Raw genomic sequence first — 16,231 nt, forward strand, 5'->3', positions numbered from 1 at the left:
ATGGAAGCATTTCTAGTTACTCCCTGCCTCATTTTCTTTGGCCATTTTCTTCACCATGAGAGTGGTGAGGCGCTGGAACAGATTGCCTGGAGAATGGGCATCCCTGGAGGCCAGGCTGGATGGGGCTTTGAGCAGCCTGCTCTCGTGGAAGGGTCCCTGCCTATGGCAGGGCAGTTGAAACTCGATCTTTGAGATCCCTTACAATATAGACCACTCAGTGATTAACATTACCCTTTGCAAACCAAAAAGTTTGACTGGTGTTTTAAACTCTTTGAAAATTATTTGAAATGTCTAAAAATTCTTCTCAGGAAAGAAAGGACACAGTTTTTTATTTTGTTTGGGGGATTTTTTAAGAAATGAAATGAATATATGAATATCCAAAACGCCATAGAATTTCAAAAATTAAATAATTACTTTTTATCAATTGGCTGTCTAGTCCATTTCAAAAGTATAAAATTAAAAAAACCAAACCAAAACAAATTAAAAGAAACTCAGGAAGACTTTTTTTTTTTTTTTTAATAATGGGTATTTAAAGTTAGTAGGTTAGCTTACTTTTAATTCAGTGGAAATTTCATTGGGATTTCCCTCCCAAGAGATTTTAGCTGTAAGTAGAAGTTTTTCTTTGAACTAGTTTAAACTAAGGCCCTCTTTCTTGTCACGCACAGACAGGGAAATACTGCAAGATGCTGGATTAGCTTGTTCGCTTTTCATTGTTTTCTTTTGTAGCAGCAATCCGTTTAGCTATGGTATGCTGAGTTTATCTGATTAGCACTTAATGAGTGAAGGGAATAGGGGCAATGTTGCCTGAGTTACTTAACCCTAATAAAGTTTTCACTACCTCCCCCCTCTTTCTGAATACCTGAACTTTCCTCACCCCCACCCCTTGCCTTTCCCTCAACTACAGCTCGTTCCCATAGGAAATGCACTCTGGCTGCAGCTCTGTCAGCACTAGTGCTGCCATTAGCTGGATTTTGTCCTGTGCACGTTGGTCACAGCAAACACCCTGCCCAAGAGTGCTTGACAGTGTGTCTGGAGCTCTTACAAGCTCAACTGCTGTTCTGCTGACTCCGTGCCTTACCTGGGAACACTTACTGACCAAAACACTTCTGGCCAAAATGACCTGTAGCATGAGCATTTCTGACTTAGAAACCATTAGGTCTAACTGAGCAATAAAGTAATTTCTTGAGTTGTGTTAGCAATGACATTTTGATCAGGGTTCACTGGAGCTTGAATAATTACATTATATAAAGCAATTCAAGAAAGCTGATGTTTAAGAGTGCTTATAAACTGTGTGTGCCATACAGATTGTGGTTGTGTTGCCATAATTAACTCTGTAAGCTTCTTGCATAACTCATGTTTTCCTCTGGACTTCAACTTGATTTCCTTCTTTTAGGATTATATTTTATTTTTGGTTGGTGTTGCATTGTAAAATATTTGATAAAAAAGCAAAATTCTGAAAAATATTAGAAAAGTAATCTACATGAGGTTTTGCTGCTTAACTATTTCTTTGGTGGTTTTGTTAGTTTTATACAGAGGTGCAGAGTTGTCTTAATACCAATGAAAATAGGTCCAAGGAAACTGTAATTTATATCTGTGCAAGAGATTCCTTATGCATAAAAGTTCTATAACTGTTGAAGAAATAAGAAGAAAGCAATAGAAATTTAGGTGGAGTTTCAATAAGATACTAGTGCTGCTTAGGAGATCTGGATCTTTATAGGCTTACCTCTGAAAATATGTTCACTTATAATTGCTTAACAATACAAGTATTTTATAGAAATTATCTCACATTTCTTTTACCACTCAGTGTCCCCAATTTATGATAATCATAGTAATAATAATAGAAATAATAATGGTCTTAGCAATAGAAATCATTAGTAATAGCAGTAGTGATCCTGTTAGAGCAGATTGTGTGTGTATGTTTTCAAATTTTAAAGATACTAGAAGAGTATCAGAAGTGCAGGATTGCACTGGGATACTTGGGAAGGGTAGAAGGCAACTGTGAATGTTTCTGAGGTGTGTGCAGCTTCCAACTGGGCACACCCCAAGCATTTGCCTTCCTGGGTGAGTTTCTGCAGCTGGTGGTGCTCACATTCCCAGTGAAGTGCAGAGCACAATGTGTCAAGGTAAACTGCTGTCAGTAGAGCCAGTCTGGAAGTGTTGCACTCTGAACTAAATGGCTTAAATTTTGGAGGAGAAATCTGTTTTGTCACTTAACTGACAACCCAAATAGTGTCATTTAAACTTCTCCTTGTTTCCATTGTTTCGTTTTGGTTTTGTGTTTTTGTCTGTTCTTCAATATGTATAGCTCATACCAAACTTCCGTCCAGCCATTCAGATGGAAAAATAAAAGTGTAAATGTGTGCATTAGGTATTGAAATATTTTGTAATATGATTCAAAGGTTTATTTAAATCACAAAAAGTATGTGTGTGTGTTTTTCTTTTCCCCTCTCAGGTTTGCAATTATGTGTGGCTATATGTCTCAGTTTGAAAGTGTACAAAACAAAATCAGGAATGGTTATCTCTTTAAGGTATGTTTTTGTAGGATTTGGGGTTGTTTTTTTTAAGCTATTCCTTTAAGTTATTTCCTTATATAGTCAAAGACAGGTTTTCCAACACAGTAATTCAGCCTCACAGATCTATTTTGGTGCTGAAGTTAAATTGAAAAGGTTATTATTATGTATGAAAATTAATTATATGCTTGCAAAATATAAGAATTGAGGTAGAATTCTGGGAACAACATTAAGATTTCTGATTTCCTTTGTAGTCAAAGGAGGGGGGAAAGGCAGTAATGATTCAGTTTAGAAAACCAAAACATGTGAAATAGCAAGCGATGAACTAACGCAGTTCTGCAGTCATCCGTCATGTTGCCCTTAAGTAATGTTTGTTTTAACTCTGTCCTTGCAAAGGTAATTGTGTTTTTTAGAGTTAGCTGTTTGTGTTACATGTGCTACTCTCCCCCTCCTTGTCCTCAGCATTGCTTAGACACTTTCCATCCATGCCTTGCCCTCCAAGCTGGTGTCCCCCCTTTCTGGGTGACAGTGAAAGGCAGCAGACGAGTTCCAGTCCCTGGGGAATGCCTGGGGTGGGCTCCTTTCACATCATGTCCGTGTTAGGACTTGGAGTGTGGCAGAGCTTTCCTGTGAGAGAGCATTCATTGCATCTGAGCTGTGCCAAGCCAGCCAAGCCCTGAGCACTGGGACAGGCTGGGAACAAAGGGAAAATGACAAATAACACAAGTGCTGCAGCCGTTCAAGGATGGCGTTTCTAAAAGTTTTAAAAGAGTCACTGCAGTGTGAGCAGTAGCTGTTTCAGGGAAGTTTTGCTCCTCACAAGTAAATCCTGAAATCTGTTGATTTGGGAAAATAGAAGTATGAAAACATAGCTCCTATCTGAATAGTTTGTGAGTATGATAATATAGTAGTATCTTATATATGTCTAAGTCAAATACTTTTGTGACTGTCTTAATTAGAAAGAGATGTGGGGGAAAAAAAGGAATGTTTGAATGAAATTTATTTTGAGAGACAAATGGTAAGGCTGAAATATTTATTTTTTCTTCCAGCTCAGGTTGAGCAATAAGCTTTTTTTGTTAAATTAAAAGTACTCATGACCTGAAATGAGAATGATTTGGAAGGGCCTAATTAGATACTTTATAGGTTTTGTAGTTTCACTATAAACAGAACCATTTTATTTTCTTAATTTCACAATATAATAACAATTGGTTGTGTCAAGTACCATTTCACTGGGGCTGTCACATCCCAGGGTGGAAGGAACAATGCTTCAGTAATGGGTGCTGGCATGTAAGATCTCTTTAAGAGTAGTTGCTTCCTCACTGATTTGATCTGTGATAGTTTCCTAATATTAAACTGTAAATGAAATTAATTTAATTGAAGTTGTTGCCTTTTTAAGACAAAATTCTTGAATTATTTGACTGAATTTTAGAGCTATTTAGTCATGTTCTAAGTACAGCATGCCTTCTTGCATTGTGTGCAACGTTGCTAAATAATTTTGTGGTTTCCCTCCATGAGGAAGGGATTTGCTAGTTGAAGTTTTAGGTTGTTAGAAGACAATTGCAGCAGGAGAGAATTTCTGAATTTGTTTCTGACTTGCAGCAAACTACTTAGAATGTAAACACGCTTGCCAAACAAACATCTAAAGTGATACTAATTTTCTTTCCAATAGGAGCACCTAGACAAGGCAATTGAACTTAAACCTCAAGATCCCTTTTTATATTACCTAAATGGAAGATGGTGCTATTCAGTAAGTTGTGTTTTATTTATCTAACATATGAATTGAGTATAATAAAGAATTGTAATTAAATAGTGGGACTTAAGACAAAGTAGGTGTTTATTTAAGTAGATGTTTTGAGCTAAATGAAACAGACATTTACACTTCCTGAGTTCAATACCAGATGCATGATGCTCGCAGCTCACCATTCCTGCAATGTAATTAGGTAAGCTGTGCTTGTATGTACCTCATTGTCTATTCAGGTTTTTTATCTGAATGAATGAATGAATGAATGAATGAATGAATGAATGAATGAATGAATGAATGAATGAATGAATGAATGAAAGAAAGAAAAGTAACTGATTTTTGGAAAGGAGGAAGGATGACCTCTTGAGTTTACTTCCTTGTTCTGCCATAAATTTTCTGGGTGGACCTGGGCTGGTAGCATAGCCTTGTTGTCACTTTATTTCCCATCCATAATTTAAGTTAAAGGCACTGACAATGCTGTGGGATTATGTCTGTGGCAGCAAGGCTACCATACTGACTTAGTAAATTCCAAGGAATGTCCCAAAAATATTCATGCATAAAAATCTGTAATTCACCAATGAGTTTTGCAAAAATGTAATTTGTGTCCTACTGGTACAACAGCTGCTTTTAAAGATTGTTTTAGTTATATATTTTTATTTTATAAAGATTATATTAGATTGTAGTAGATTCTGTAGTGATAAGTACTCATATATGAAAAAACAGGATAATTGGTTTACAAGATTAACTATTCATTAAGTTTTTAGAATAATTGTTTGTGTGCTTTAATAAGAGAGTTGTCTTTTTGGTAATCCGCATCTTTGAGGGCTCAGCTGGCTATCCATACTGGTTCATCTCTACTGCTTTGAGGAATCTTTTGTTGGAAGAAAACATTCTTTCATTGTCTATGCTGTAAAAGATCACTGTGAGTCTTCTCAGAATAATGACTGCTAATGCACAGTGAATTCCAGCCAAGCTTTTTCTTTCGGATACTTCCAGTGCAAGTCACTACAAAGTGCCGGCAAACTGGAAAGAAGGATTTGCTGTGACACATTGCAGGCTTTGTCTTTATCTGCAACAAGACTTAATGCAAAGTAATCTTTCAGCAGTTTTTCAGGTCGTATATATAACTTCCAAAGAGCTTTCAGCAACCATGTTTTTTCTCTGTTGATTTGAATAAGGAATGACACCAGCTTGTGCAAGGAATCTGGCTTTTTGCTTTTTGTCACAGTGTAATCTTGAATATCAGCATTAGCTATGCAAAAATAAGTTGCTGAAGATGATCCTATGGTATGCCTGCTGTCCTGCCTCTGGGAAGCATCTCTGACCAATGATTCCTTAAGCACTTTTATACTGTGCTGTGCCCAACAGCTAACTGCAGCTTCCATTTAAGCCAAATACTCCCAGATGTTTTTCATGGCTTATTTCTCATGTGAGCTGCTGCTTTTTGGAAACACACAATCTCAGTATACCTCACTTTGTTCTTATTGCACTTTTTTTTTTTTTTTTTACTCGTTTCATTTTCATGATAATCACCACTTCCTGACTGAGTAATACATGTGGTTTGTTGTACTGTATTGTTACAAATTCATATCCCACACTTGCAACATATATGCAGGACTTCCTTACTAAACATTGAAACCACAGATTAGCATTTGCTTTAGGTTATGACCTGACCTGCATTTATTTAAGTGAAACAATCTAGCTAAACAGATGCAGCCACTGAAATATGTAAGGATTTAACTCAGATTTCTGTTGTTCTTCTTTTTTTTTTTAATTCTTGCCTTCTGTGACTGCCATGACAAAATAGTAACGTGAAACACACAGAACAAATTTTCGTACTCTAAACAAATGCAAGTATAGGACTGAAAAACATCTTGTTCAACTTCTAGGGCTGTCAGTTCTTAAAAACTTACTGTCTTTGTACACTTTCAGTAGCAAGATGAGGTCATTTGGAAACACTAGTGTTGAGGCATTACTAATTTTAACTTGAGCCCAGTGAGATTGGTGATATCCTCACTCGTTTTAGCAGAGTGAATTGTTTCTGTGCTGATCCACTAACCCAGGTTTTGGGCATGCCTGTGATATAGGTAATCATGGGAGCTTGTGCAAGGTATGCCAAATTCCTTGCTCCTGTTCTGCAGACTGTGAAGTTTCATGCTGTGGTAATTATCCCAAAAGAAGATTGTTGGCTGTGGCCTTGATTCCAAATACTTTGTCAGGGTAGAGATTATGATGGAGAGTTGAAAAATTCCTTTGTCACTCATCTGTTCTGGTACCTCTCTCTAGATGGAGTGATAATGCTCCTCTTAGCTGCTCTGTTTTTGGTGTTCAGTCTCACTGTTGTTGAGGCTGGGAAGTGTTGTCCAGTGTGAGATAATTAAAGCAGAAAAGGGATGTTTCAGACAAGAAGGTAAGTTTTTACATTTAGCCTAACTGACTTTGGGAGCAAGTTAGGATAGGCCACAGTGTTTGTTCTTTTGTAGGTATTGCTCCCCAAGGTATTTTTATGTAATTTTGGTCACATATTCTTTTACGGAAGCAGTGTAATTAAAAAACATAACAAGTTTTTGATATTTTATAGGTTTTGGTAACAGTTTTGTGAAGTCTGATATACTTAAATCTTCCCAGTATAGTCAGATATTTCCCATTCACTCCTGATTTAATGTTAGGGGATCTTATTACTATTGTCTAGCATATGTGTTTTTTTGGATGACAAACAGGAATTGCATAAGATATTGTAAATGCAGATGCTTCAAGTGTAACTCAAGGCTACAGTTCATTTTCACAAGTGAAAATACATTGAAAAGACTTTGAGGTAAAAAGTATATAATCATAGAATCATCAGTGTTAGAAGAGACCTTCAAGATCATCAAGTCCAGTTGTCAATACTGTCACCCCTAAACCAGTGGAGGCAGATGCGGAAGATTTATTGAAGACTGAAATCTATATGCAAAGACTGCATGCTGTGCTAGTAAAAGCTGTTTAATTAGTGGAGTTTAATGTGGCCTGACTGGCCTGCCATTTCCCACCTTCCTCAGTGTGGCACAGTCCTTTGCAAGGAGCAGTGGTACAGTGCTGCCAAGTTTCTTACCAGCAGTTTTTCTTGCTGGGCCAGAAGTGAAGCTGATGCAAGGTGTCATAGCACCTTCCAGCAGAAAGGATGAGCTGGGTTTTCACTGCCTCACATCAGCTGGGGTTTGTCTGTGATGCAGAGCCAGTGGCAGTTGTGCACCACCTTGTCTAAAAATCAGTTTTTGCTGTTTCTTATTTCTCTTACCATTTAAAGTCAGTAGAGCTGTACAAAAAAGGAGGATCACAGAATCCTCTCAGCTCTGTTAGAAAATTACTCCTGGTATGACAATCAGGTAGGCAAGATTTTTACCAGTCATTTCATAGATCTTATAGTGGGCAAAATTTGGTCTATGAGACCTGCTGTGTATACAAGAAGTGAATGGATCTATGATGCATGGTATATAAGAATTATTTCTTTAAAGTTTTGGGCACAATTATCTGATAATTCTTTATAATTGTATGGTCGGGGGGGAGGGGAGTTAAGTGTTTTAATGTTTTAAATAGCTGATAAAACTTTCTAGTTAAGACTTATGTCTACTTGCCATTACAGTACAGGTATACAGAACAGCTATCATGTACTTGTGAAACTGGATCAAAGTCCCTGGTAAATGCTAGTAGTGTAATAAAAATTATATCTCCTGGGATTTTCCTTCTGCAGGTTATAGGCTATGTTTTGGGTTTGTCTGTTGTGTATCCCAGTATCTGTTTGGGTTACATCAGGGAATAAATTGATACAGTTCCTTTGTGTGCTCTCTACGTGGGCTTCCCTTACTGGAAAGTGAAAAGCCCAATTCAAGTTGGATAAATACCTAAATGCCTGTGCAGATTGTCCAGGTTCCTCAGCTGGCAAGAAAGAGAATGTTTTTGTTGGAAGCTAGTATTTCAGAATTGGTGTCCAGTTACTTAATCTCTTCCAGAAGTCAAAACATTGCAAAATTATTTAGTACAATTTTACATTAATACATTGTAATGAAAAAGAAACTCTCGGGGGATATTTAAATAGATGCCATTAATATTTTACTGAAGCTGGATCAATGCTGTGATTTACCTTTATGGAAGGCAATTGTGTGATATGTGTTCAGTGAGCTATTAGGAAAGAAGCATTGGAAGGGGATGTCTTTTAGGGGTGAAAGTCAATCGTGGATGGTTTTTCAATTCCACTGGGTTAGTTTCCTTCGAACCAACATCCTGGAATTTGAAAGGAGCTGTCAGTGGGGAGGGTTTGCTTCTCATAAATGATGAACAGAAGACAAAAATCCAGCCAGTGTTGCAGTGTATATATATATATATATATATATGTATATATATATATATATATATCTGACTTTTGCTGATCCTAGGCTAAGGAAGAGAAAGGGATATTTTTGAAATTCATTTTCCCAGTATTTAAGAGAGAACCACCAGAGATCCAAGAGGCCTGATGGAAGAGTGCCGAGTATGAACTTAACGTTCAGCTGCAGTTTAACTCTGGGAGTGCCTTTCTTCCATCTCTGGATATAATAGAGATTTTGGTATAGGATAAATTGATGACAGCTTGTTGACAGATCTGTAGGAGAGGTTGCTTGAGAGAAACATCTCTATTTGCTTTGGGATACTGTAGAGTGGCCTCCTCTCCTTGACAAACGCTGGGCTGTCAGGATGACCCACTACCCTTCAGCTCTAAGGGAGATCAGGAGTTGGCTGATGGTTCCTCAGGCCTTTGTTGCTCTTGAGTGGGTGGGAGTAGCTCTCCTTATGTTTGGCAGCTCAGGAGTCATGTTCCTTGAGTGACCCAGCACATTAAAACCTGATATTCTGTGGAAACACAGTGTTCCTTGCAGTGCTGCTCTGAATTTTCAGGCTTCTGGCAGGACTGACGTCCGGGTTTAGGAGTCCTAAAAAACCAAATTTCACTTAACATTTGGAAATCATCTGTAGGGCAAAACCAATCTTCATTCCTTAATTTTGTGGTTGTTGCAGCTATTACTTGCAGCAGTAGTTGTTTGCCTTATTACCTGTTGTACTTTACTACTCCTGGAACACTCACTAAGTGAAATCATGGTTCTGCTGTAGCTGATGACAGTTACCCTCTCTTTATACTTGATTTTGTATGGACCTCCAGATGCGCTTTGCACTATTGGAGTAGCCTTGACTGTAGCAGTCAATTCTGCACTATGCTAGAGCGCGTTCCACCAGGGGGTCCATTCCCTGTGCTTGCTCACAGACAGAGAATCATTAATATCTAGGTATAGTAGGAATGATGTTTCCATTTCATTGAACATGGTGTAAGAGTTACTCAAATGAAGTTATTTCAAAGTAAAGACTTTGCTTGTGGGTGTTTAGGGGAAGAGTATAGGTTCCTGTTCATCATTATTACTCTGGGACACAGTTTTGTGTATTCATATAACAGGTTGCTTCCATTTGTCCCACTTCAGTCGTAGAGGGGTGCAGATGGACTCAAGTGGGGCACAGTTAATTTGTTGTGATGGGATTCACCTCAGCTGCCTTTAGCTATCCCCAGGGTCTGCTCCTTTTGTAGTTGAAGAAAAAAAAGAGAGGAGTGTTCATCTCAGGCTAAGGTAGGGGAAGAAGAATTGCCTAATGGAAATGCTTCTCTGTATTGACCGTGCAAGGAGCCTGGAAAACTTGTGTGAACTAGGTACTTCATATATGGAGGGCTAGGCTTGCTGTGACAAATTCACAAAGGCAGTGGCATGTAAGTCTCACTGCTGAAACATCACAGAATTCTCAGATTGTCTATGGAATAGTCACGAAGTATAATGCTGGATAGAGTGCACGTTAAAAAAAACTCACTATTGCCATAGAATCATAGAATCATCAAGGTTGGAAAAGACCTCTTAAGATCAAGTCCAGCTGTTAACCCAGCAGTGTCCTGTTCACCACCAACCCATGTCCACAAGTTCCACACACACGTGTCTTTGAACACTTCCAGGGAGGTGATTATATCACTTCCTTGGGCAACCTATTCCAATGCTTGACCACCTTTTCAGTAAAGGAAATTTTCCTAAGATCCAGTCCAAACCTTCCCTTGGTACTATTTTGTCTGGTCCCATCACTTGTTACCTGGGAGGAGAGACTGACCCCCACCTTGCTACAACCTCCTTTCAGTGTGGGTGGTTTTGTGTGAAGTGTGCATGTGCTTACATGCATTTCACTTTTAAACATTGTTTTAGCTTGATGGGGATGGTGAAATAAAAATGGCCAACTGCATATATGTTTGGGCTTTTTAGAAATTTGAGTAGTGCAAAGCAGCACCCAAGCCAGACAAAATAAAGACTAAAACCTCAGCAAATCAGTTCTGATTAAATCTTATAAGAAAATAAAGTAACTGCCAGGAAGAACTTGTGTTTTCATAGTTAATTATAACTCCACATGGAAAAACTGCAATTTTGTTTCCTCATTATTGCATAACAGCAGACATGAGTGTGGTAATTGTATCTGTGCAGTGTGTATCTCCAGGGTGTTGTGTGCTTTTGCAGAGAACAGTGTAACACATTCCCTTTATTTCTACCCCCTCTCTTCCTTCTTCTTGATGCGATGGACCTAGAAATATAGAAACACCCTTCCTCTTCCAAGAGGAGAGAGAACAAGGCGACAGCAGACATGAAAAAAACAGCACTTTGGCAAAAAATCTTTTAATAACTCTTGCAGAATATGTCTCAGAAACTATACAACGGTGAGAGAAATGAAATGGGGAAGGACATTTTATCTATACCTACAATTAGAAGTTTTAAGCAGCGTGTTGCAGTTTGAAATGCAGTGGGAAAGCACTGCAGGGGCAACAGCATCTTGTTGCTCCAATGAGTAAGAACTCCATGATTGCTGGAGAGGTTTTTAAAAAACATTTTCTGTTCTCAGAAGAAGCTTCTAAGGCGAGGTATGTGAAAGAGAATGAAAACAAAAGCTTTTTTTGGTAATATTGTTTATCTCTGGGTTGTAATTTAGGGCTTTGGTGTGAGACACTTACTCACAACATGTAACAAATAAGGCCTTGGGACCCTACTGAGCAGCTAGCATGACTGGAACAGGATGCCTTCTGTCTCCATGCAATGCTGCTCTCATGTAGCTAGAGGCATTGGGGCCAGATGAGAAAACATGATCCTGTGCATTTCCCTGCTGACCTGTATTTCTGGTCTTTGCAATGGTATTTTTCATTTGCAAGAAGAAGTAGGTAGAACTTGATGTCTGTTCAGAGGAGAAGCATTCTGGTTGGTAGCTGTGGATATTTAGGACAGAGTGGATTCTCATATTTTACAATTATTAGCTGACATCTCCTGGATAATTGCTGGATATAGGTGGAGCTGGTATGGGGAGCAGCAGCAGCCCTGCAAATATTGAGAAGCCAGGGAATGAGGCAGGAAAAATCTAAAGCAAAGCAAAACCATTTTAAATTTCATAGCAGTAAGAGAGACTTGACTTCAAGGCTGAACTCTGTTATTTGAATTGCAGCTCCTTCTGAAAAAGAGGTGTCCCTATGTGATTCATATCTCATCTCCAAGTCTCTGATGAGGGGCTCTCTTTCACACACCCTGTGTGTGCTTCTTCTCTGTGTTGCCTCTGCATAGATCAGGCCAGAAAATACAGAATCTTGGTTTTTACCATTTTTTGACTCATCTGCTCTGTGACAGGAGCCATCAGTGCTGTGCTTCAAATACTGATATGAAGGAAAAAACTTCTGGCTTTTCTTTACAGATGTGGTAGAAGTGACCAAAGGAAAGTGGCTTCACTCCTCCACTTAAACAGGCTCTTCTTTCACACTGCATTTCTTAGCAACTCCATCCTTTGCTGGAGATGTGAGGGCTGGGTGATGGAGCCAAATACCTTATGGCAGTAACCAAAGTAACTGTCAGGTGTCAGTGTATATAAGTCATATGCATTGTGTGGCAATATGACAGTTCCCTAAAGTCCTTTTATAGCAGCTGATCTTCCTGAAATGAGAAGAGGTCATTGGCAAGTGTTATTTGTCAGATTGGAGGAGCTAAAAATTGAGCCTGTTTCTTAACAGTGGTTGTCACCAGCTTCTGTGTAATAAATGAACTTGTTACACAAGCTCCAAAACCACTCACATTTTTACAGCAGCAACACCTTTTTATAATGTAGGAAAGGAGTCAGGTGCATAGATTACCTTGCAAAGCTGTCTATTTCATGCAAACCTCAACAAGTACTATTTCTAGCCTTAGGTTTTTAAAAAAGACAAGACGCTATGAAACCTAAAATGTACTTTAAACTTTGAACATGGAAGTAGCCTTATATTGAGGATGTTGGTGTTTGGTCATATGACTCTAAACTCCAAAAGACTGCTTTGAGCTGGCCAAACTGACACTATAAAGCAGCATTCCTTTACAGGTTCTTTTCCAAAATATGTTGTATAGGTAGTGCAATACGAAAGACAGTATTTACTGCAAAACTGAAAAGCAACTCTTAAGAAATCTCACTTTTTAATGTTTTGTTTGTTTGATTGGTTTTTATTTCTAGGTAGCTCAGTTGTCGTGGCTTGAAAAGAAAGTAGCTGCTGCTCTCTTTGGGACTCCACCAACTTCAACAGTAGAAGAAGCATTGCAGAATTTCCTTAAGGTAAGTCCTAGCCAAAGGTTTTCCTATATTGCTGTTTGCCAGCTGCTATATGTGAGTATTGTCAAGATGTCTGTTCAACAGGCTGTGTTCAGTAGCTATACATTCAGGGCTCTTCTAAACACCACTGAGCTTTCTATTAAAATATTTTTTTTCTTTTCAGTTTTAAAATTAGTTTGGACTGAGTGGTTAGCGCCTTTCTTTTCTTTATTTAGTTTCAGGAAATTCTCCAATTAATTGCTGTGGTTAACAGTTATTGAATTGAATGTGTTGTGAATATTGATTAGTTACATATGCTGCTGAGACAGATAGTGATTGTGATTGTGGATTTGCCTGTTTCTGCAAGAGAGTTGACATAGGCAAGGAAAACTTTGACATTGTGATCCTTCTCTTTTTTCTGATCTGAAACTATTTTCCACTGAATTTCAGTAGAAGTCTTTCTTATTTGTGAAGATGAAATGGCTTTTGTAGTGAAGTAGAGAAGAAAGCCCTGTCATATATAGGTCCATATTCCTGGGCATTCTATTTGAACACAGTTATGAGAAAACACCACATGAATAAAATAAATCTATCTTTTATTGCTTTCCATATGAATAATTTCTGCTTCTGGAGCTCCAAAGCATACAAGTTTTTCACATTCATAGATTCAAAGCATAAACTTCTATCATTACAATTAATATCAAAGTTTGTCAAAGAAATTGGACAGGCATCTTTTCCTCACTGTAAAAAGTTCTTCTTTTCTGTGTTCTTAGTCTATTTAAAGACTGAAAATCTCCTGAATTTTGGACAGTACAATACATTACCATCTTCCCAGTTTAAGAGATTTTATCTTGAAGGTCAAATTCCAAAAGTGGTAGAAATAATTTGAAACATTTGCTTTAGCCTCAGGGTATTTTGTGGTGGGCTGCAGAGTGACTGTGGTTTTAAGTCATCTTCAGCAACAAAAATCAAATTACAGTCTAAAAGACAACTGTTTAGGTTTCTTTTTCAGTTGTTTGATTCTACACAGTTGTGGTAAAGCAGCATTGTTTTGGTCCAAAGATTACAGCTACTATAAATTTCACTGATGTAATTTTCCCCTCCCAATAGCTGTTCTTTGATTAAAAGCTGCTTCTTTGTTAGTAGATAATTAGTAGAAGTTTTACTCATCTTGCAAGCTTCTATATCCTTGATTTGTTTTTAAAAAAAAGACATTATTAAACTTTTAAAATTACCTGAAATTTTTAGAAGATGATAATTTAAAAAGAAAAGTGAACCCAAAGCCAGAAAATAAGAGAATGTGGAAGGGAAATAATTGTAAAATTCATAAACACAGTTCTTTACTCATTACACAAAATGTGAATGTTGGTTTCTTTCTCACTTCTTTGATAAGGAAATAAATGTTAATAATCTATAGACAGTGGTATCTTTAAACCTACCCTGTAAGTGAATGAATCCAATAGATCTTGTACAGAATGACCCTAGATCTTTACAGAGTGCTTAGGGAGAGAGGAGAGAAAGCAGTACAGAACATTTTCTGTGTTCACTGTCAGCATCTCATGTGCCTGGTTTAGGGTTGGAGTTTTGTAATTTTTTGTTTTCTTGATTTTTTTGAAGTGCTACTAAACAGATTGCATTACACAGAGTAGGGATGATTCGGTCTGATGTTTGAGGAAATGTAGTGCATTGCTAAAAATGTTAGGCAGACCGCGTAAATCTCATCATGCAAGTTTTATGTCTATTTTCTTTCCTGTTTTTTATTATTTAGGCAGAAGAAATGCATCCAGGATATTCCAAATGCAATTATGTGTATTTGGCAAAGGTAACCAAGTTCTTTTAAAAATAATGATTTGTAGACTCTGGTGTTCTTACAGTGGTCTGATTGGAAACAAAATGTTTTTTCTTTTCAGTGCTATAAAGATCTTGGCCAGAAAAGCAATGCTCTGAAGTACTGTGATTCTGCACTGTCAATTCTCTCAGTTACTAATGAGGTGGGTATTGAGAGTGATAACTTGTTCCCTTGTGACTGCTCTCTTGTCTTTGGCATCCATTATTGCACTGCTGGTAACAACATAATGTTTCAGTTTTTCCTCTGAACACAGAACATTCCTTTTTCCTGCACTCTAGGTTGCCTCATTACAGTTGTCTGTATCAACAGCTTAAAAAAAAATCTTTGTTTGGGGAACTATTAGAGACTCGTCTGTATCAGAAATTGAATTGTACTCTTTGTAATTCAGCCCACCTCATTAGATCATCTTGAGCATAAACAGTTGAGTGTGTCACTCTAGCTGTGCTGAAATTTTGCCCCAGACCTATGCTTTTCTCAATTGAAAGCACTCTGGATTTTTGTCCTACAGTCTCTGTCTGCTCCTGAAAGCCTCTGATTTGTGATTCTTGTTAAGGGCAGTATGTTAATTACAGCAGAGACAGATGAGTTATTAAAGATTGGCTTTGTCTTCAACCACAGGGCAGTTAAGGGGGCACAGTTCTTCAAATCATATCTGCTAGCCTAGAGTCTGTTCTAAGAGATTACTAGATTCCTCTTGGAGGCCCATTACAGTATTTTAGGCCCATTAGAGCATTTTTGGTATGTGGACACAAAATTTCTACAAATATTTGAGAGATTTAAGTTGTTTAATTTCTCAAATATAAACCAAGTCATGGCAAGAAGGTTCACTCTGTCTGATCTCATGTAGAAGCAAGTTCCATAACGGACCTATAACTGGAAACATCTTACCATCCTAGAGCATGACGGGTTCAAACCTGAGCTTTTTCAGCCTAAGGGACCCCCTCTGAGCACAGCAGATGTGGTATGGAGAAAGAGAGGTGATTCCTGAGAGGAGTTGGCCCCATCCCATTTAATTCTTTGAAGTTAAGGAAAAAGACCATTAAATAACTCTTTAACTTGATTGACAATAAATGCTGTGTGTGGAGCACTAACATGTTTATGTCAAGCGTTCCTGCTGGGAAGAGAGACCTCTGCATGCCTCACCAGCCGCTGCTCCTGGGTGGCCTGATTTTTGGCCCCAGTTATAGTATGTACCAATCATAAATTAAGTAATCATTGCTTAAGGTCAGTGTTTCTTTAAATATGCATTGATACTGATATGACATTAACAATGATTTAATTCTCTTTATTCTTTACTTACTGTTAAAATATATCTTCAGCTTGCCTATTACAGAACATAGGAAAGGCTGCTATAGAGTATCTGTTTAATATCCCATCACATTTGTGAAGTATCAGCAGACCTGAGAAGGAGAAGGAACCCTGAGATGAGAGCAGGAATTCTAAAGGAGTCTGAGGGATAGGTGTATGTATTCTGACAAGCAGGGTGGTGATGGGAACAAGAATTACACT

General features: G+C 37.9%; 1 protein-coding gene across 3 annotated transcripts in view; it reads left to right on the plus strand.

Moving 5' to 3' along the window:
* RMDN2 (regulator of microtubule dynamics 2) overlaps nucleotides 1–16,231 on the plus strand; it is a 50,766-nt gene that overhangs the window by 25,097 nt on the left and 9,438 nt on the right. For all 3 annotated transcript variants that reach the window (XM_063151846.1, XM_063151845.1, XM_063151844.1), the window contains exons 6-10: nucleotides 2,453–2,528; nucleotides 4,180–4,257; nucleotides 12,799–12,897; nucleotides 14,642–14,695; nucleotides 14,784–14,864. In XM_063151846.1, the coding sequence (XP_063007916.1) occupies nucleotides 2,453–2,528; nucleotides 4,180–4,257; nucleotides 12,799–12,897; nucleotides 14,642–14,695; nucleotides 14,784–14,864 (388 nt within the window). The remainder of the gene's footprint in view (nucleotides 1–2,452; nucleotides 2,529–4,179; nucleotides 4,258–12,798; nucleotides 12,898–14,641; nucleotides 14,696–14,783; nucleotides 14,865–16,231) is intronic.

The sequence above is a fragment of the Melospiza melodia genome, chromosome 3 (genome assembly GCF_035770615.1).
Source record: "Melospiza melodia melodia isolate bMelMel2 chromosome 3, bMelMel2.pri, whole genome shotgun sequence".
Taxonomy (NCBI): Eukaryota; Metazoa; Chordata; class Aves; order Passeriformes; family Passerellidae; genus Melospiza; species Melospiza melodia.